The sequence below is a fragment of the Larus michahellis genome, chromosome 8, assembly GCF_964199755.1.
Source record: "Larus michahellis chromosome 8, bLarMic1.1, whole genome shotgun sequence".
In the NCBI taxonomy this organism is placed as follows: Eukaryota; Metazoa; Chordata; class Aves; order Charadriiformes; family Laridae; genus Larus; species Larus michahellis.
The window spans coordinates 8275274-8296035 of NC_133903.1; the positions used below are offsets into that span (position 1 = coordinate 8275274).

The following is a 20762-nucleotide window of genomic DNA, read 5'->3' on the forward strand; positions in this document are numbered from 1 at the left end:
CCTGCTTTCTCAACAGCAGAAAACCCAAATGGGCTGAGAAGGTGATTTCCAAAGCTATTTTGTTATTTAAGAATCTGAATTTAATTTTAAAAATGGGGTTAAGCTTCTTGTTCTTATGATGACCAAGTGAAATTGGAAAATGTCTGTAAAAAATTCAGATATCAGAAGTAACAGAAAACCAAACCTTTAGTTTAAGTTGCCATAAAATTTTAAAAATTCATGAATCAACTCATAAAATTAAGGCTGCAGATGCTCTACGCATTATTATCTTGTAGCTACTGCAGCAGTGTTAGAACAGCTATACACCAGTACTTCAGGGTTTGACTTTTTCAGTGAGTTTTGAACACAGAAGTGCCCTCACGTGGCACGGCATCTCATCCGGCAGATCATCCCCCGGTTCCTTGGTCCTGCTCGTGGTGGTCTTCAGCAACTAGACCCACCGCTTCCACCGCCGCCGAGGGGAGATGGAGAGACCCTCATCACACCCTGCCCCAGCAGCTCTGCCCCGGAGCACCGTGCGCTTGGGGACCTTCAAGCGGAGAAGGAGCGTGGACCCCCCTCGCTGCCCCATGCTCACGCCACGCTGGGCGCCGTGCCCAGAACCTCGTGTTCCCCGGTCCCATGATTTAACCACACAATCATGTTTCCTCTTGAAGTTTTACAAAAGTACTTCACTAAGGCAAGTCCAGGTGGGTTGTGATGGGCTCCTGGGAAAGCCGGGGGCCGGGTGAGCTCTCTGCGTCGCTCAGCCCAGGCCCACAGGGACCACCAAACGCCCCCCACCCCAGCTTGTCCCTGTGCTGGGGCGAGCGCAGCACCTCCTCCGCACAAGCCGCTGCCATCAGCCTCTTGCCAGCGCTGAACTGCACCTGCTGCCAACAGGAAACTTAAAGGCAACTTTTTTATTTATTTATTGCCAGGAGTGGTACTGTTGAACAGCCGGGCGCTTCCTCCCCACACCCGGGTCTTTATGGGGGCTGGGGTATTTATCTCGGACACATTAAGAGCCATGCCCACCTGCGGTGTGAGCGTTTATAAATCCTGAGCAGCAAACACCAACAGAGCATCCAGGGCTCCAGAAGCAAAGGGACTGTTTTCTTTCACTCTCTTTCCGTTGTGGTTGTTGAGGAGTGGAAATGCTGCGACCTCAGAAGTCCAAAGCAGCTTGGGTCCCAACCCCAGGGTCCGGCCCACGGCGCAGCACACACTGTGCCGTGTCTCAGCATCCGCCAGGCCACGGCCGTGCATCCACCATCAGGACGTCCTGGCCTCCCCCCAGCACTGCCTACCAGCGTGGCCACAACCCTCCCTCGACCCCCGGCCACAGCCCTCCGTGGCTGCCACCACCCCACTCTTCTCACTAAGGAGCGCTTCCCACCCGTGTCTTAAAAAGAAACGGTGACTAACGATTATATAGCAATACTGACGTGTACAAGCTCTACACACTAAAGCCAGAGCCTGACACTGACTTTAGGAGGTTTATTATGGGGTTTATTAGACAGAGCTTCTTCACAGGGGACGGTCGGGGAGGGGAGGACAGCCAGGGCTTTTTAGTTCCTTCCTAATTTTGATAGAGAGTAGAAGATCACTCAGCAAGTGGCAAACTGAGCACAGTGATGGCAGCCGTTGGGCAGTCAGGGGGTGCGCTGCTCACTCGGTTTCTGCGTCGCTGTCGGGACCGAGGACATCGAGGGGCTGGACACGCAGCGAGTCGTAGTTGGGCGGGGGGGTGCCAGGCTCGGGGGGCAACGCCTCGTCCCTGGGGAGGGCACCCCCATCCTCGTGCTGGAAGCCCAGGTTGGTGTGAGCCTCCACCAGCTCCGACACCGTCGGGGGCGCGTCCGGGTACCGCGCCTGCGCCCGCTTCTGCTTCAGACCCTTGCACCAGCCGATCACGTTAATGATGGTGATCCACAGCGAGTCGATGATGATTTCCCCAAACTCGATGAGGCACAGCACGGAGCCCCCCATCCAGAACCCGAACTGGCCTCCCAGGCTCGACAGCAGCCAGACGATCTGCGGGGAGGAGAGGGGAGTGAGCCGAGGCGGCGGAGCCTGGTCCCTCATCAGCCCCCACCGACCACCCTGTGTGCTGGAGCAGGGCCCCCAGCTCCTCCCTGCCGAGCCCCTCGCCTCGTGGGTGCTCCCTGGTGCTGCTTCGCAGTGACCTGCCCGGCGCCGGCCATTGGGGAGGGGAGGTGGCACTCACCGTCGTGGCGGCAGACTCCGAGATGGTGCGGTAGTTGTACTCCTGGAAGTAAATGTTCAGCTTGATGATCCCGTTTCTGTAAGGGACAAACGGCAGCTCAGAGCAGAGCCGGGCCGTGGGCATCCCGCGCCTCCACTCCAAGGGCTGCCCGTGGGAAGGTCCGCGCGCAGCCCGGCCGGAGCGGCTCATGGGTGTCCACCGAAACGTCTGCCGGGCACATGGAAAAAGTCAAAAAGTGCCACTGACTTCGAAGGGGAAAGATGTGGTTCTGAAGTTCCTCCTGAAGAAGCATCTGGAAGCTGCTCTGGGGCTGTTTGCATTGCTTTTCACAACTGCCCTGGCTGGTTCAGAGGGGCTGTCACCCCCCCTCGGTGCCCTGCACCTCGTGTTCCCGTGTGCGCGCACAGAGCGGCTGCATCGCCGCCGACCGCCGTACAGGGGGCTTAGTCTGTGAAGCCATTTCCTGCTTCTCTGGTGTTTTTTTTTCCCTTTGGGGAAAAAATCTCCTCTTTTCTCCCTAATTCAGGGTTTAGGTTCTCAAAGGGTAACTGAGCAGCTGCCCTGATTTTGGTGCATCCCCCCTGCTGCCACTGCTGTTGGCAGATTCAGAGCAGTATGAAGGGACGAACGTTATGATCCAGGAGCTGGACCCTGGTGGTTCCTAGCTCGAGAGCCTCCAGACTCCTGCCTGGGGCCGATGCGAGGTACTGCGCTTAACGCCGATTTCACCTTAACTGCATGTGTGAGTTTGTCTGACCCAGATTGTCACTCTGGAGAGCAGAGGATACGCACGAAGCGCATTTCAGGTTCCCTTGATGTATCTTCCAGGCAAACGTGGAAGATGTCCCGCCAGATCTTGCCCTCCCTTTGCATTAGCACACGTGTGCTCTGGCCCATGGCCAAGGCTCATGTTAATCCGATGTTAACAGGCTCAATGGAGATGATAAAGCGGTTGTTCCTTTCGCTTACCTGTCCAGAGTCACATTTGTTGACATATCCCTTTCATAAGACAGAATATGGAAAATCCAGTCCTAGGAAAACAACGTTTAGTCAGAACCGAGCGGAAGCATCCTCTCTGGGCACCCCCAGGGCAGGAACCCAAGGGTCTTGGTGCGGGACCCCCGGGGAGGAGGCGCCGCCGCGGGGGGGGTTCCCTCCTCCCATCTCGTGCCCTGGCGGCTGCTGTTTGCCTGGACGCTGAAAATGTGTAATTTAGCAAAGAGGCACTTGCCACCCAGACATTAGCTCTGAAAATACTGGGTGATTCACGTGGCTAAGAACAGGTAATTATTAATGAACGTTTCAAAACAAGAAGTCGGTGTTACCTCCGAAGCTTCTGAGGGCCAGTCTGCCATGGAGATGGTCATCTTGTACTGCGTGTCGCTGGAGAGAGGAAAGGAGAGCATTGGTACAGAAGCTTCCCCTCCCCTGAAGTCACTGGAACTTCAGTTCTCGTGCAGAAAAGCAGCCCTGCGTGGTTTGCTGCCATTTTAGAAAGGTCAGAATTGATGGGAGAGGAAACGCAGGATCCCCTCCGCCTTTACAGCTGCCAGAAATGGCGTAGGTACTTACTTGCACGTTTCCTTACAAGAGTCGATACAAATCTGCCTGTGTCTTATACTTGATCTCAGTGACGAATAGCAATATGCTGTTTGGTGAAAACAAAAAAATCAAAGCATCTGTTTAGATAAAGACCCCGCTTACTGGATTATATCAATTTCATTTAATGAAATAGATATTTAGCTACGAGCCTGCTCCGCAGGTTTGCTGTCTTCCCCTCCAACCTTCCTTTCCTTGAGAAACTCGGGCAAAGCGGCCACGCAATTGAATAATAAATTAAAAATACATTTTAATTTTCTGCAGGCAGTTTCTACGGAGTCAGCTTGCCCGGTGTCAGTGTTTTCGGCACAGCCCTGCAGGGGTAGGAGGGCGGCTGCTGCCGGCTTCTGCTCGCCCAGGGAACACCGTTTTCCCCCCCAGCCATACTCATCCTCGCGGGAGCCCATTGCCCCTGCTCGGACCAGTTTGTCTCTGAACTCTTCAGGCACAGAGGCCTGGAGCATCACCCCTTTTCCTCTTCCTTTGGTACCCAGAGGCTCCCATTACCTGCCCCGGCTGGAGGCAGCCGTCTGGGAGAGACCTGCCCCGGGGCAGCGCGGAAGCTGAGGTCCCTCAGCCCGTGGCCAGGACCAAGATTTCACCCCTTCTCCCCCAACACTGACGCCAACGGCCATGGGGAAACTGTACAAAAGCCAAAGCCATTCACCTGTTGCATTTATAATAGCAATAAATATAATAGCTCCCGCCCCTCCTGCCTGCCGGGACCCTGGGAAGGCTCTGCAATGAGTGTTGTTCGTGTTCTTACCCCAACCTGGGTTATCTTCGTTATTGCAATAATTTACCCCTTCAGGTAAAGGAAACATATAGTGACCACATCCACAGATTTCAATCATGTGATTTTGGAAACAAGAGCGCAGGCAAGCCTGAAAAAGGGAAGAGGGAGCTGCTTAGACGTGGGCTGAACCCCCCTGCCCGCCTCTGCGCTGCCAGAGTCTACGCTGGCTGTGAGAATTACTCGGCTCTGAGGTATTTTCTCATTTTTTGCATTGAACAGAGGATTTTGTGGCTGTACACAGAGAAGGTCGAAGCCGCAGAGGGAGCGGGTGCTGCCGGAGCCCACCCCTGCACGATGCCGTGATCCCATCCCATCCCTGCGTGACGGCATGATCCCATCCTCCAGTGTGCCCTGAGCATCCCGGGCGGCACAAATCACACTCCCTTTACAATGGTGAGAGGAGGCGAGCGGATAAGCTGCCGCGCGCAGAGTTGCGCTGCAGTTAGGGTTCTCCTTGTGACGCATTTTTACTGCTGCTCCTCCAGATTTTAAGGTACGTCCCGGTTGTGAGCTGCCGGCGGGTAAGTCACCTCGCGGGAGCAGAAGGGAACTCAGTGCCTGCTCCCAGTCGCACAAGAAACTGCTCATTTCTTAACTATTTAGGGCTTCGTGGAAGTAATAAGGAGTTTCCAAAAAGGAATAAAAACATTCTGTTACATCCATAGACGCTGCTGTTGTCTCCGGGCTTCATACGGCGTACCAAAAAAGGGCTGGTTTCCACTTTAAAGCCGGGACTCTAAAAATACTTCAACATAAAGAGCAGGTTTTAGAAATACAAATTATCCTATCTTGTGCATCTGCTTCTCTCCTTGGAAGGATTGCCGCCGCGGCTTCGGCAGCTGCCGTTAGCTCAGCGAGGCATGACGCTAATCACCTGAGATCGGAGCGGGATCCTGGATGAACCAGCGCACAAAGCAATAACAGAGTCTATGAAAAGATAATTAAATTTAACAGCTCCAGCTAGGTAGAACAACCCGAGAATTTCGGTGCGATACAGAACGCTTACAGAGTTCGCCGCCATCGGGGAGGGATGGAAAAGCCCGATTTTGCTGAGAGGTCTCTGAAGTGACGTGAATTATGTGGACGCAGAACTCCAGCCAGCATTTAGCAACTTTTAAGTAATAATGCAATCATTTCAAGTATTTGCTGAAACGTTATACAAGCATCTCAAAAAGTAGGGTAAAGTGGTCCGATTGTTCTCATTATATAAAGGCAAGAACGTTAAAACCCCCTGCTAAGACCGAAGCCCTCCCACTTGTCTGGGGTGTCTTCTTCAGGCTCTTGTAAATAACCCCCAAAATGCTTTTGATGTTTTCCTTATTGCCACCCTCCAGAAATGCTTCTCCCTTATGTTATGGCCTGTTACAAATTAACCAGTGCTTCATGTTTACACTATATTTTTCTACAGATTCAAGGTTTACAAACACTCAACTTTCTCATCCCGATTTTAAAGTGAGGAAAAAGGCAAAGGTCTGTCTTCATTTCCCACGCAAAACGAGCAGGCATTTTCAGGGTGAAAAAATGACTTAAAAGGCTTAAAAAGAGTAGGAGCGTTCAGGAGAGGAACCCCTCCTGTATATTTCTCTCCTGTCAGGGATAAATATGACATGTGTACACAAAATACAAGCTGCTTTGCACATGGGAGGAATGTCATGGGGCACAAAAACTAAACCCCGGAGCCCAACAGTTCTCCAGAGAGCCCTGAGCAGCAGGAACCAGAACTGCTGGAAAGGGCTACCAAGGTGATCAGGGGACTGGAACACCTCTCTTAGGAAGAAAGGCTGAGGGATTTGGGTCTTTTTAGTCTGGAAAAAAGACGGCTGAGGGGGGATCTCATCAACGCTTACAAATACTTAAAGGGTGGGTGTCAGGGGGATGGGGCCAGGCTCTTTTCAGTGGTGCCCGGGGACAGGACAAGGGGTAACGGGCACAAACTTGACTGTGGGAAGTTCCACCTAAAGGTGAGGAGGAACTTCTTTACCCTGAGGGTGGCAGAGCCCTGGCACAGGCTGCCCAGGGAGGTGGTGGAGTCTCCGTCTCTGGAGACATTCCAACCCCGCCTGGACGCGTTCCTGTGCAACCTGCTCTGGGTGACCCTGCTCTGGCAGGGGTTGGACTAGATGATCTCCAGAGGTCCCTTCCAACCCCGGCCATGCTGTGATTCTGTGATTCTGTGAAAGGTGTCACATTAACGTCACAGCAAAAGCTTCCCAGAGCTGCAGTGACCGTTCCCGCTGCTGTCCTGGCTATGGCAACACACGCAGCTGTGGGGATTGCTCAACAAGCCCTTGAGTTTAGAGAATTTAGCCTGTTGGACATGGATAACAACTACAGCCTACCCAACAACTAGATCGACCCCTTGCTAGTTGATCTACGTATAATTAAAAGCTTTCAGCCAAGCATGGAAATCGTAGGGGGGAAGAAAGGTATTCTCACAGCTGAAAAAGTAATTAATTGCCTTAATGGTGTGGCATGAGCAGTTATTCTTTTTGAAGGAGAAAACCTGCTCTGCAGCCTCCTGTGGCTTTGGTGGGCAGCCGGCAGAGGGGAGCCGCTCCGCGTTCCCAACTGGACACGCTGGAAGATGTCTTTTCCCGGTGTTTCCCACATTATTAAGGAACTGGCATTAGCCAAAGCTGTTGGGAGTTTCAGCCTGTTTCGGATGCTCTCCCCTGCACCTGCTGGCTCTGTCACCTTGGGGCGCCAGCAGTCAAAAAGGGGGGAAAAAACCAAAGAACCAGCAGGTTTTAAGGGACCAACGTCCCAGGCGCACCCTGCGCTCGCTTTGCCTGGTTTTCGGGATGAGTGGGAACCCTCCACTTCGGGGAGCCGAGCTCTGAGGCCACGGGAAAGGACCAGCATTAAACTGCGCTCGTATGTGGAGCTAAAAATACCTGCTTTTTTGTCTGCAAATTAGCACTTTGCTGGAAGGTCACCCAGGGCAGGGTCCCGGGTAACAGCAGAGACCCTGGGAGGTTTGCTGCGTTTCAGCTTTTGAGAAAATGACAGAAACGACCACTTTCCTCCCTCTCAAAATGAAACAAAATTCATACCTGGCTAAGGGAACATCAACTGCGGATGCCCTTTCCTGGCCGTACGAGCTGTTTTGGTGTGAGAATGAAAACCGGAGATTACGCTAAACTGTGCCGCCTGCCAAGGCAATGTTCCTTATCTTTTGATGCAAGTCTGAATACCTGCATCGTTAGCTCTTCCTCCTGCAATACACAGTTATTTTCACTGGATCCACTGGGATAGTTTCCAAACCTGGGGCTACTGAGCGTCCAGACTCAAGTGGTGGTTTATTACCAGAAAAGAAGGTTCCTGTACTTAGGTTATGCTTTCTACTTTAGCATTGCTGATGCTCCAGGAACCCTGCGTGCTACTCAAAGATTTCAACTGCCTTGATGGTGTTTCCTAAACAGCCTTGTTTGATTTAAACAAAACCCGTGTTTTACCTGTATGGAATAGGACGTATTATATTGGCTATAGAGATTTTTTACGGGGACATCAGACCCGTTCATGGTGCAGTCGCTGTAAGGATAGCCCATCCGTTCCAGTTCATCCTGAAAGAAAACCGAAAACAGCAAACTTCAGCAGATAGCGCTCCTCCCCAGGGCCCTGGTGCCCGTTTTCTAGAGACTCTATAATTCCTGTATTCCCCGCTGGCTTTGAAAAAAAAATCCAAGAATCATAGGCGGCAGAGCTGAAGCAGCCCATTCCCCAGGGCCGGATCGCGGCAGGTGAGGCTGTTCAAGAGCAAGGCACCTTCTGGCATGCTAAAGGAAGAGGAAACAATGACCTGAGCTCAATATTTTGGCTTCAATAAAGCACTTTGCTGGGACAGTTACATAAAAGTCTCCATAAAGCGTTCCAGCCCCCAGCTAGCGTATGCCTTGATTCTTTTGGTTTGAGCCAGTTCAGCCAAGACTTAAAACAAACTTGGTTGCAGTCCCATCAGATAACATTATTCTCAGACAATCTGCTCTAGAGGAATGCCACACATACCACTAACACGCCGATGGAGGTTTCCGTCCCGGCCATTGCATAGATGCCCTGATCCTTAAGGAAGGGGAAGCTCTTCTGTTGATGCAGCATGAGCCTGGCCCCGGCAGCGGATGACAGGTAGGGGATATAGTCCTGCTGGCTGATGTCCAGAATTAACTTCAGCCCTGGGATACCAGAAAAAAACACTCAGAAGAGGATTTGTATCGAAATGTGAGTCTTTGGGGAAAAAAAAAAAAAAAAAGAGTCTATTTTCTTCTCGCCGTGCGCAAAAACCTCCGTTCTGTGGGGAAAAGCCGGGGTCTGGCTGCCATTGCAGCCTTGCATGTGCATAAATACACAGGACAGCGAATCCACAGGATGGGAATATCTGATAGAATGTTCAGACGTTGCCTCAGATACTTCAGCTATCCAGATGTTGCACTTCTGCAAAGTAACACCTGTAGTGGCATCACGTGTTTCTACGTGGCACATTCCCCTTGTAGGGGTTTATCCCCTCCTGGAAAAGTTACTCCCTGCTGGAGCGCTCCAGAGACACAGAAATCATAAATCTGTTATATCTGACAGAAATGGCCACTGAGAGAAAGGATAACTCCCAGCTCTTCTGCTCCTTTAGCTCCTTCCCCCTTAGCAAAGCTCTCTCTTACCAAACTCAGCTCCAGGGTTGGAAGAATTCAAAGCCTCTTCGTCCATGCCCCAGTTAAAGATGTAGCAGTTCCCGTGGTCTGGGTGATAGATTTGGGTGAAATTCCTGGAAGAATCATGCACATAAACCCGTGACTCTCAGGCAGGACTAAAGGGTGGTAAAAGAATTAATCTGGTGGGACCGGTGCTTGGTGGTTAGGTCTGGGATTCACTTTAAATTGCTTGGTTTGTTGAACGCCTGTATAGAAATTTCAGCTGATATAATTTCAATCAATCTGCTGTTGAAAAAAAAAAAAAGCAAAGCAGGGTACCGGTGTGTACTGAGACACGGCCACTGGGGATAACGCTTTGTCGGAACATAAAGGACTCATCTGTCACGCAGATGAGACAGAAATAATTGCTTGATCTGAGCAATGGTAACAGCTTTTGGCTGGTGTTATCTCTCGTTCTTTGATACTAATTCTCTCTTCCTCTCTTTGCAGAAGGGGCAGGACTCCCTGCAGCCCGGGGTGCTGGCGTGCACTCACGTTTCTCAAAACTGTATGTATAAATTCGGCGTTCACAAGAAATAACGATGGTTAAAATGCATTTCTCAGAGCCCTGTGTAAAAAGAGGGGGGGCTGTAACTGGGGGTTGTGCCAGGGGTACCCTGACTCAGCACCTGGGCTGGCAGCTGGGTATCGCTAAATACCCTGGGAAGGTCCCACAGATGCTGTTGGTATTGATACACTATGAGCAAAACAGCCCATCCAAAATAATACTCAAGCCAGCACTATCCCAAATTAACCCGTTTCATCCACGATCACATCCAGAAACCTTCTGGGAAATGTTGTTAGAGTTAAGGATCAGCAGAAATCTCTTTATCAACTGATGTATACCTCAAAAAGAGAAAAGAAAAAGGCTGTCACGCCTTTAGCATCCTGTACCATTCCTGATGGGACAGAAAAGGGCACAGAAGAAGGCAGGGAGCTCGGTATGTACCTACTTGTAGTTGCAGGGTTCGGCCCCATAGAGACACGCCAGGATCATGTCTTCTGCCTGGTAGCCCATCCTGATTCTCTCTTGCAGGGGGACTTTGGAGAGGATGCTGGTGGACTGCAGGATGTACCACTCCGTCACCGCCTGCGCCGCGCTGGTGAAGTTCCTGTAGGTGCAGTTGTCGGAGCCCTGATGGCTGCACTGGGGACACACAGCAGGCAGGTCTGAGCCTGTCCCATGTTGGGGGACAGCAGGAGAGATGTACGGCGTGCACACCCTCTCCCTGCACGCTCGGCTTGGTGCCAGCCCTGCCTGCTGCTCCCGGGGGAACGAGGGAGGTATGGCCAGACAGGAGCTGCGGAGCCGGCTCTCACATCCGTATGTGCTTACAGATGGGTCCCTCCCCAGGGAGATTTCCCAGCTGGGCAGATTCTCCATCAGTCCCAGCGTTATCTCTGCAAGCTTACAGAAAATATCACTTTTTGGCCAATTCCATAAGGCTGGCGTTGCCCCAGCTTCCAAGGTCTGTTCAGGCAGAGTCCTTGGAGCCTCCGTGGGGCAGAGGGTGCGGGTTGTGAGACCACCATGTGCCTCTGCGTGAGGACCACAGCAGGAGAGGGACAGGGGCGGCAGCCGAAGCCTCTCCCTGGCATTTTGGGTGCCGGACCCAAGGAACTGGTGAAGGTGGCGGGGAGCCTGTGTGGAGCTCCTCTGCCCCGGCTGCGCTGGGAGACCCCAGAGCACGTACAGCATTGTCCCCTGCGCGGCCGGCAGGCTCCACTGACCAACGCTGTGCACAGCGCGGTTACTGCCCGTTGGCCACCAACTTTTCCAGCATCCCTCTCGCCAGAGGCTGACGGACCTGCTGGCAGGATCCACTCCATGCCTCTGATGCAGTGCTGGGCTGCTACGCACCGTCGGTCCTTTTTTCCGTGGGGCACCTGCTGATCATACTGATGTTACGCAGCTATGAAAAATTCACCACAGACTAACATAACATGGCTCCTTGCTGAGTTTCCTTTCCTTTAGGGAAGAATATTTAGGGTACGATCCTGCCGTATGCAGAAATCCAGCAGCTTCGGTCAGGTATCTGGCTGCGTGGGGATCTGCGGGGGATCAGACACCCCTCTGATATTTAAAAAAATCTTAAGATGTCTCTGTGCTGCCTTCCTCAAAAAACCAAGCAAATGGCTCTGCAGCATTGAAATAATGTGCCATAACTTGCAAACTGCCCATGGGCTCCATGTGCCCTGTACCGCGGGTGCTGCCAGCACGGGCAGCTCCGGGCCCCGGCCCAGCCGGACCAGAGCACCGAGGCAGAACGGCCACGGGCAGCTGGTGAGGAAGAGACTCTTCAAGATCAAGAGATCTCCATGCTGCAGCTCTGCCAAGATGCCCAGCGCTACCCGTCCCTTGTCCCTCCCCGTCTGCCTCCCGCGGGACCCCTCTCACCAGCTTCACTGCCAGCTTGTACTTCTTCTCTTCCGACGTCGCATTGGCTGGGGCAGGCGGAGGAGCTGTTTGGTTGCCCACAGCGGTTTGGTTGTCCACAGCGGTTTCATTGCCCGCAGCCGTTTGGTTGCCCACGGCGGTTTCATTGCCCGCAGCCGTTTGGTTGCCCACAGCGGTTTCATTGCCCACAGCCGTTTGGTTGCTTGCAGTGGTTTCATTGCCCGCAGTGGTTTGGTTGCCTGCAGTGCTTTGGTTGCCCGCAGCGCCTTGGTTGCTCTCAAAGATGTCCAGGATGACGGGGTTGTCTTTGTCGTGCTCGTCGATGAGGACCAGGGGTATCTGGTGCCAGAGCTCCAGGTCGAGCGGTGGGGAGATGTTCTCGCTGCTGTTCCCTGGTGTGGGCTGCAGGATCCTCTCCAGCGCCGCCTCGATAAGCCTGTCCAGTTCTTTCAGCAGATGCTTCACCTCTGAGTATCTGCAGGACAAAGAGCAGTTACCAAGCGATGTTAAGGTTATGGGGACATGCAGCAGCTCCTCTGTTGCTCCGCTGGGCTGGACCTTCCTGGGGAGCTCAGATCCCTGCCTAAAGATTTACTGGAGAATGATGGGAGCTTCCATGCAGTGCATGGCCAGTTGGGACACGGGCATCCCAGCAGCCTCCAGCCATCTGGAAAACCAGCCAGAGGATAAACAGTGGTAGGATAAACAGCGAGAGGAAAACCAGCGAGAGTTCTGCGGCGGTGAATGGTGTTCTGTCAGTGCAGAACCGAATTGGTTGTATTTCGGTAATTCACTATAGTTTATGCAAAACCCTTGCCTTGGGCTACACTGTTGCATGGATATAAATTTGAAGCAACTCTAACAAAAATCAGTTGCTCCTCTGAAATTACAATCGAGTTATATCACTGCAGCTCCCAGCAGACACGACTGTTTAACCAGCTCTTAATGGCCGGAGCATGAGCGATAAGAGGTACGTTCATGGCGAGGAAGGAGAAAGAAAGGAATTGTGGGGAAAGATCGAGAGACTGATTTTCATTGTGACAAGCGAGTTGAACTTCGAGTTTTCCCTGAGCCAGGGAAAGTTTGCAGGGAGGCAATAACCATCATTAGATTAACTGATACAGTAAGGAAAAGCAGGCGAACTCGCAGGCACACGAACGCTCCTCTGGAGCTGAGCCGTTCACCCTTACATTGTTCTCCTTTATTTGGTTTTTAGTGACACTTTGGGAGTCAAAGGATCATTTTCATTAATATGACATCTGAGACAGGAACGGACCCACAGTCCCTTATGCTAGCAGTATAAAAATAAATCAATTAGGCAAAGAAAAACTTACTTGAAAGGGTTGGCATTGCAGACCGTGACCGCCGGGAACTTCATGGTCTTAAAGCCAATAGAGAGAGATGAGGTGACGTTGTAGGAGAGGTAGGTGTTGATGAGGATACCCCACTGCCAGAAGACCAGAGAGGCAAAGAGCAAGGTTAGGAAGAACCAGATTAATTTCTTCTTGGGCCCCTCTTTGATGATGCGCTTCGGGCCGTGGGTGTTGGTGTTGTCGCAGTACCAGACCAGCAGCTCCTTGTAGGTGTAGCCAGGGCCCTTCTGCAGGCGGTGCAGCGCCCGAACGAAGTACTTCTTCAGGTTCATGTTGCTGTCTGCAGGTGGGAGAGGAGACATCAAAACAGCTAATCTGAGAGGCAGGGTTTGTATTACACCAAGTACACTTGTATGGTCAGCAAAGCAAAGGTGGAGTAGTTACGTGACGGCACGACCGTGGTTTTATAGCCCGGGAGAAACTCAGGGCAGATGTTCTGCAGGGCCACACCGTGGCAGGGGAATGGCATGGAGTCCTCCTGAGAGGGTACAAGGGGGAGGTTTGTGCTCCGCAGTTCCAAAAGTGGTGAATATTCTTGTCCTGTCCCTTCTAGGGTCGGTTTTGGCCTCACAGGAGTTAAATGACTTGGACCTGCTGGATATGGCTGTGCCTGCGGTGACCTGCCCAAGGACTGGCACCCCCGGGGGGCCCTGCAGACGTTGCAGTAAATAGAAAGACAACTTTTTAGGAAGTCGGTGTTTTGTGTGCAAGCTGGTATATCTCCAACATCGTCTGAAACCTTTGCCAACGTTAGATGGACCAAGCAGTACACGCACGAGCTGGTTTCAGGTAGAATTCAGGCTCACGGTGTTTAGGTTTCAAGCTAATATGGGGCTTAAGACAATTTTTCTTCAAAGTAAAAAGTATTACAGTGCACCAGGCTATCGGAGGGGGCAGGAGAAGAGGACCTGGAACCAGCAGCACCTTTCCCAGGACCAGGAATGCTGCTCGGTGCTGCTGCCCGCCAGAGGAAGGAAAACGGATTGTGTTTTTTTCACCAAATTCCTTTGTCTTTCAGATACTATCGGTATGCTTCCCCCGCTCATGTGAGGGATGCTGCATATTTTACATTCATATTGCGAGTAAATAGAACATTTTGTGCTGCTATTTTAAGGTGAGAATTTGTGTTACTAAATCTTAATATCCTGAGGCAGGATTTCAAAACAAACCCGAGTCAGCTGCTTAGAACATTTCTCCGATTTAAACTGCGGGAGAACAGAATTAAAGATTAATGCTGTGTGTAACTCAGCATCCTAGAAGAAAGAGCGCTGAAATAATACAGCGATATTTCCCTAATGAGCAGCACTCAGCAATGCAGAAACTAGATTACCATGAAGTTACTTGTAGATCGACTACTACCAAAGGTACAAGAAGAAGCTGAAAGGTGCGCACAGCCCTCTTGGGGAGTGGGAGCAACTGTCTCTTTCTCACTTTTCAAAAAAAAAGGTAATACCGATTCATTGATTTATTGGCCAGATCTGCAAAATCTCCTGAGTAGTGTATAGAGAGTTTGATAAAAGTATAAAACCAATAGATTTTGTGATGTCTCACCCCATGATGCAAAGAGAGACGACGACTTTCATTGCACGCCCTATTGCATGTCATGTTAGACGTAGCCTAACACCATGAGGTCTCCATGGGAGAGCACTTTGGAAAGAAGAAACTGCTGCTTCCCTCCAAGATTTGAGGGCAGGCTCTACTCTCATGTGAAAGCCTTTTATTCTCCAAGGAACACGTTTCCTGGGTCTCAGACCTGCCGGACCCCCAACCCACCAGCTCATTGTTGGCTCATCCTCCATCAACTCGTGCCACAGAGGTTCTCACCCCCTGCTGCCTGCAGAAAGGTTTATTCACAGCTTACATTGCATCAGATGCTCGCTGCCTTTTGGGCAGGACTATAATGAAATCAGGAGGAACGCTGTCAGCCTCTGCTTAGTTACCCACGGCTGGAGGGAAGATGTATAAAAGCTGGTGAGGGACTTTTTAGAACGTTGGGTAATGGTAGGACTAGAGGGAATGGATCAAAACTAGAGATCGGTTGATTCAGATTAGACGTTAGGAAGAAGTTCTTCACCATGAGGGTGGTGAGACACTGGAACAGGTTGCCCAGAGAAGCTGTGGCTGCCCCATCCCTGGAAGTTTTTAAGGCCAGGCTGGACGGGGCTCTGAGCGACCTGATCTAGGGGGAGGTGTCCCTGCCCAGGGCAGGGGGTTGGAACTGGATGATCTTTAAGGTCCCTTCCAACCCTGACAATTCTATGATTCTATGTGAAACACACACGACGCATCTGCCCGAGCTTTCTGCTGCCGCGTGTGAACACCAACCCCTCTCGAGGCACAGCCCCAGGACAGCAGCGGCAAAATACATTTAAATCCAGAGAGACTAGCAAAGGCAAACTAGTAAATATTTTCCGCCTTTTAAGAAATCCAATAAAAGATTTAGATTAGATTAAAATTTAAAACACACTGGGCAAAATCCGGCCCGGCTGGACCTGACTGGCCGCATGCCCTGCAGCGTCTGTTTGCTCGTCTGTTACGGCCCGCGCCGGCCAAACACGGAGCGTGGGCTCCTGCCGAGAGGCTGAGACCTGCCACGGAGGCATCCCAGTTTGTCCTACAGATCTTCGTGGGTTGCTCATCAACCTGACATTGCTGGAAGAAGTTGTTATTTCTTTTAAAACTGCTTCCCGAGGCTGAAGTTTAGCTTTTGTTCTCCCTGATGGCAATGGTGAGACTCACGCTTACAGGTTGAGGAGCGCGCACGGAGTAAAAGCTCTACTTTCATATCTGAGTAAAGTTAAAGATACTGAACAGCTAATTTTGATGCTGCTTTATCTCTGTTCACAGTTTTGCAGGAGTCATCGACACACTTGTTCTCCACCTTGAATTTATTTCCATTTAAATGAGTGCTCTTTGCAAAGCCACGGTATGCTTGCTAGCGATAGCAAGGGGAAGACGCTGTCCTTGGAAAGGAAGACCAGCTCCAAATCAGTTTTGAGCAAAGACTGGAGTGCCTTCTAGATCGCTTTATCTCTTCACATCACCAACCATACAAACACTGTGCTGAAGGGCAGCATTTTCACATTTTAAAGTCAGATTCAGGCCACATGGTGGAAAATAAGGCTAAACTAGTTTTTAGGTATGTTTTGAACGGGTTCAGAACTTTTTTCCCTCCAATGTCAAAGCTACTGGACCTGTTCTTTCCAAGCACTGCTCCATCCCATGGTCCCACGGGACACCTGCCAGTGGGAGCACAGGCAGAGGGATGGGGACGGGGATGGGGACGGCTGGAAGGGCATCCTCAGGCAGGATGCCTGCAGCATCCCCACCCCGCCATGAAAACACACAGATCCCAAAATTCAATAAGCAGGCTAGCAAAGGTGTGCTGGCAATACAGCCAAGCAGACAGTCCCAGGTTTTGCAAGGGACATCTTAACACGGCAGCAGGGTGAAGGACTCGGGTTTACTCTTCCTTTAGGCATAAGCTGTGCTTTTAAACAGGCCGTTCAAGAAAAGAAATGTGGCATTAAGCAAAAGCTGCGCTTGACTGTAGTCGGATGACTTTTTTTCCAATCTTTTTTCTCACTTTAAGAGTTTTCTTCTTACCTTTATTTCCAGAATGTTTCCAAATAGACTTCTTGTTTCTTTCTCGCTGCTGAAAGCCCGTTTGTGCAAGGCGCCTTGCCCGATTAGAAGCCAAAACCTCTGTTATTTGGGGGATTCCTTGCCCTGGGCACAGATGCTCAGTGCTCGGATGCTTTAGGTGTTCGGAGGGGGTTTGGTACTGGTTTTGGTGCCAGCCTGGAGCCTGTCCTGTTCTTCCCCATCAGCGGACTGTACCTGGAGCAGAGGAGTGACAAGTGAGGGACGGCAAGACTTCCAGACAACCATCACCCCTTCCCAAAACTCCCACCAGAGAAAGGGAGCGGTGGCTGCGGTGGGACAGGAGCCGGCGAGGAGATCAGGGCCGGGGACTCACAAGGTGCTTCCCCCTTGATGGATGGACACGCAGCCCGGCTCCTGCTGGTGTGTGGCACGCAGGGCAATCTCACGGTTACAAAATCTGTCCCTGCTGCCACAGCGTGTGCTGCTCGAGGGCCCAGACACTTGGCAGCTCTCAGCTGCCGCTCACTGGTTTTATTTCTTGTTTGGCTGCTCCACTTCCAAGGCCCCGGTCAGGGAAGGGGAACACACGCCCGTTAGGCTCCCTCACTCCTCTTCCTCCTTTGCATTTTTTATTGTCGCACTGCCCTGTTTGCAGAACTGGTCTTTAATGTGCAGATAAGAACTGACTTTGTCTCCTTTGCAGGTGGTTCCAGGGAACCGCCGCTGCTTCCCTTGCCACCTCCCTGCTGCTGTGCTTTGCCCTGGGCTGTCCCTTGTCAGCACCCTGGTGTCATCAAAAATGACTGTCAGGAGCCGACCCCGGGGACATGAGAGACCCCTGCGGTGCACAGGGTGCCACGTGCCCCTCTCCTGGCCGTACCCGCATCCCCGTGATGACCGAAGCCGTCCTAAAAGCAGCCTGCTCCTGGTTCTGATGTGGTTTGCATTGTGCTGCGAAGGAGGCGTCCCCACCTTCCCCCAGCAGCCGTGGGTCCAGCCCTGCATCATCCCAGCATCATCCCAGGTGAAACTCCTCCACCTTACGGGTGAGATCAGACTCCCACGTTACGAAATGATTGTGTTGACTCTGTTGAACCTCCTCTGGGGTTTTCCTAGGGCAATTGCCACTTAAAGGAAATAAAGACATAAGCAAAAACTCAGCACGCTCCTGGAAGCTCCAGGGTGGTACCTTGGCTCCAAAACCACTCCAACACTACCGGGCCTGATACTGCAATTATTCAGTACTTTCTCTGCTGGGACACACAACAGTCATTCCTCTTTGATCATCAACTGTTCATCTGCCATCTTCTCCAGAGCCTGATGAAAAGACCTCGTTTTCCTAGAGAAAACATTTATGCTATCCAGTGGTATTTTTGCAAATTAGAGGAAATGTTTTTATTATATCACCGGTTTACAGGTTGGCAGTTGAAAAAGAAAAATGGAGCAGAAACGTCTCAGCGGGCAATAAAAGCCCTTCCTGAGCCCGGGGTCACAGGGTGCCCGGCAGATGCTTTGCCTCGCCGTTGTGTGTGACGAGAGAGTGGCGGCCGCTCGCAGCCACCAGGTGAGACACCCACAGCCGCCCCAATTCACGCAGGCGCCTCCGTGTGTCTAATCCCAACAGGCATGCGTACAGCACTCGAAGAGTATTTACAGTCTGGAAGTTTAGACAGCATTTGCCTGACTCTCTGTACTGTATGTTAGACGCTCCATCCCTTTTTCCCCTGCCTGTGTTTCCCGTGATGTCGCTGTCTCCTAGGACGATGACAAGCCTTACTCCTCACGTGCCAGTAAGGTCACATTTCTGAGAGTTAACTCTGCTGCTTGTGCAATGAACGACGTGAATCCTGGAACTCAGAGAGGAGCAAAACTCCTCTGCAACTCCCTCCACGCCCGCAGATCTCTTATTCTGCAATAAGGCCAGTGTCCCAGAGAGGGAGCATCCTCTGCCCTCACCCGGGAGGCAGCAGCCTGGGGTGGATGCCACCTTTCCCACAAATACTGAGTGCGCTGTGGTTTGCTTCCATACCCTTTTAGCAGGGAGATTAAAGAAAACCCTGTGCAAACAGAGGTTAAATCATAGAATCATAGAATGGTTCAGGTCGGAAGGGACCTTAAAGATCATCTAGTTCCAACCCCCCTGCCATGGGGGGCCGTAAGAACGACTACACCAGGCTGCACAGTGCGCACATCCAGAATACCTGACGGGCGCGAAAACCCGCGCCGATGTTGGAAAAGCAGGCAGAGATCGGGTGACTCCCCGGCTGTACCGGTGCAGGGGGACACCGCGACCGAACTGAAGTTTTACATTCCAATTCCCCCCCACCCCGAAAAAAAAAAAAAAAAAACAAACCAAAAAACCAAACCAACAAAGGACTCCCCTTATTTTTCTCTCTCTATAAAAGTAGCTTAAAAGCGCATCCCCCACTGCAAGATGCAGGGGGGGAAAAACAGGATTAACGTTTAAATGCTGACATTTTATCTAACCCAAGCAGATCCTGCCCCACCGAGCCGGTCCCTTCGCCCGCGGGCATCCCTCCGGCGGCCGCTCGGGGCCGAAGGGACCGGCCATCCCCGACCCCTCTCCCTCTCCCCGGGTTCCCCCCCCCGGTCCCTCCGTACCTGCCGCCCGCGCCGCTCCGGCAGCGCTCCCCGCTGAGAGCGGGACCGGCCCCACCGCCTCCCCCCGCCCCAGTCCCGCCCCATCCCGCCCCTTGTCATTGCACGACGGTGCATCCAAACCCTCCCTTCCCTTCTTCCTTTCAGCTGGAGTCGCTCCCAGAGGAGTCGTGGCTCCTCCAGGCTTCGTTGAAACCTTGCTTTAAGTTTGTTTGGTTTGGTTTGTTTTGTTTTTTCCCCAGCAATTTTAATTTTCTCCTAACGCCTCTCCAAGGAATTGCAGCCGCTTCTGCTGCTTCTATCCCGGTCCTACAAAAACCACGGGATCTTTGACCAGCGTGGGGTCAGAAGCACAAATCTCCCCGTAACGCCGCCCGCTCCCACTTCACAAGAGGCTGAGGAAGTTGTGCCTCCATCCCACTGCTGAGAGATGAGCACCTCTTGTTGTTTTTTTTTTTTCCCCCAAAAAGAAGGAAAAGTCCTATTAGAGTGGCAGACGTGGGGGAAGGAGCACTTGGGTCGTAGCTGGGATGCGGCCAGTCGCTTGGAAGGTGCAGGGACAATTTCGCAGCAGGACCAGGTCTTGTGGCCACTGCCCTGACCCCTGCACTGCGGCAACTTAACGTGGGGTTCTCAGTCTGGTTTGAGATGTCCCAGGCACCAGGACATCACCTCGCTGCTTTGGCTTCCCTCGAGCCAGCCATCACCCAACATTTCCTGGCCCAAATCGTGAGACATGACAGGCCTTTGACACAGATTAAATAACTGCAGGTGAACCACACTAGTATTTTGAAACAGTCTTATAATCCTTTTTTTTAAAGACCTTATAACATTTTTTTAGAAGATTTTTTTTTTTTTCCCCTAAAAAAAGGCTCCCTGGGCAGCTGTGTTTACTATCAAGACAGCTGCTGGGCATGCTTTTCTGGCAGTGTTTTGTACACTGTGCATCTTTCAAGTACGAACTACGGAAGATGTTGATGCTTAAACAGAAGGGGCAGAACTCTGCCTCGGTGGCAGCAGCGGCAGGCTGTGCCTGAAAGGTGACGATCTCTTCCCAGGAAAAATGAGTTCTGCTTCCAGAAAATGACAAGGGAATTAAAAGACCGAGCAGCTCTTCTATTTGCTTCTGAGCGTGGAACACGAGCGGCTCGGATGGGGCTGGGTGCCCTCATGAGCACCCTCGTAGCCCGGTTGTCTGTGATTTTCACGGTGGTTAGCATGTGCTTTTGCATTTTATGACTTAATCTCAGTCTTACGTGTCTTGCACGCTGATTCCTAGCGATCTCATAATTATCCCTCGGGGGGGCTGGAGAGGCACACACCCCCACCATTTATTTTCTATATTTTCCTGCACTGGGGCCAGCCCACCGCATGCCGCGAGGTGGGATCCCTGAACCCAACGCTACTGTACAAACACGATTTAGAGGTAAAACCTTGAGCATCTTGAGTGACTGTGGGAGACTTTAACTCCTCACCACAGAAC

At 51.8% G+C, this 20762-nt stretch overlaps 1 protein-coding gene across 1 annotated transcript; it reads right to left on the reverse strand.

Moving 5' to 3' along the window:
• Window positions 1-1464: 1464 nt before the first annotated feature.
• SCNN1B (sodium channel epithelial 1 subunit beta) lies at window positions 1465-19345 on the reverse strand. The gene is made up of 14 exons (XM_074597462.1): window positions 19283-19345; window positions 16661-16894; window positions 13016-13334; window positions 11682-12156; window positions 10237-10430; window positions 9254-9357; window positions 8610-8773; window positions 8060-8167; window positions 4575-4692; window positions 3782-3857; window positions 3535-3592; window positions 3179-3240; window positions 2210-2285; window positions 1465-2016 (listed from the first exon to the last, which is right to left on the reverse strand). The coding sequence occupies exons 3-14, from the start codon at window positions 13324-13326 to the stop codon at window positions 1651-1653; spliced, it is 2112 nt and encodes a 703-aa protein (XP_074453563.1). The 5' UTR covers window positions 13327-13334; window positions 16661-16894; window positions 19283-19345; the 3' UTR covers window positions 1465-1650.
• Window positions 19346-20762: the final 1417 nt, after the last annotated feature.

Bases quoted from the DNA above. Each gene is read 5' to 3' on its own strand.
- SCNN1B (XM_074597462.1), bottom strand. From the start codon at position 13,326: ATGAACCTGAAGAAGTACTTCGTTCGGGCGCTGCACCGCCTGCAGAAG. The intron at 8,168-8,609 runs GTATGTGTGGCA...GTTTTCTTTCAG, and splicing joins CCTCCATCGGCGTGTTAGTG to GATGAACTGGAACGGATGGG. The intron at 3,241-3,534 runs GTAACACCGACT...TTGTTTTCCTAG, and splicing joins GGCCCTCAGAAGCTTCGGAG to GACTGGATTTTCCATATTCT.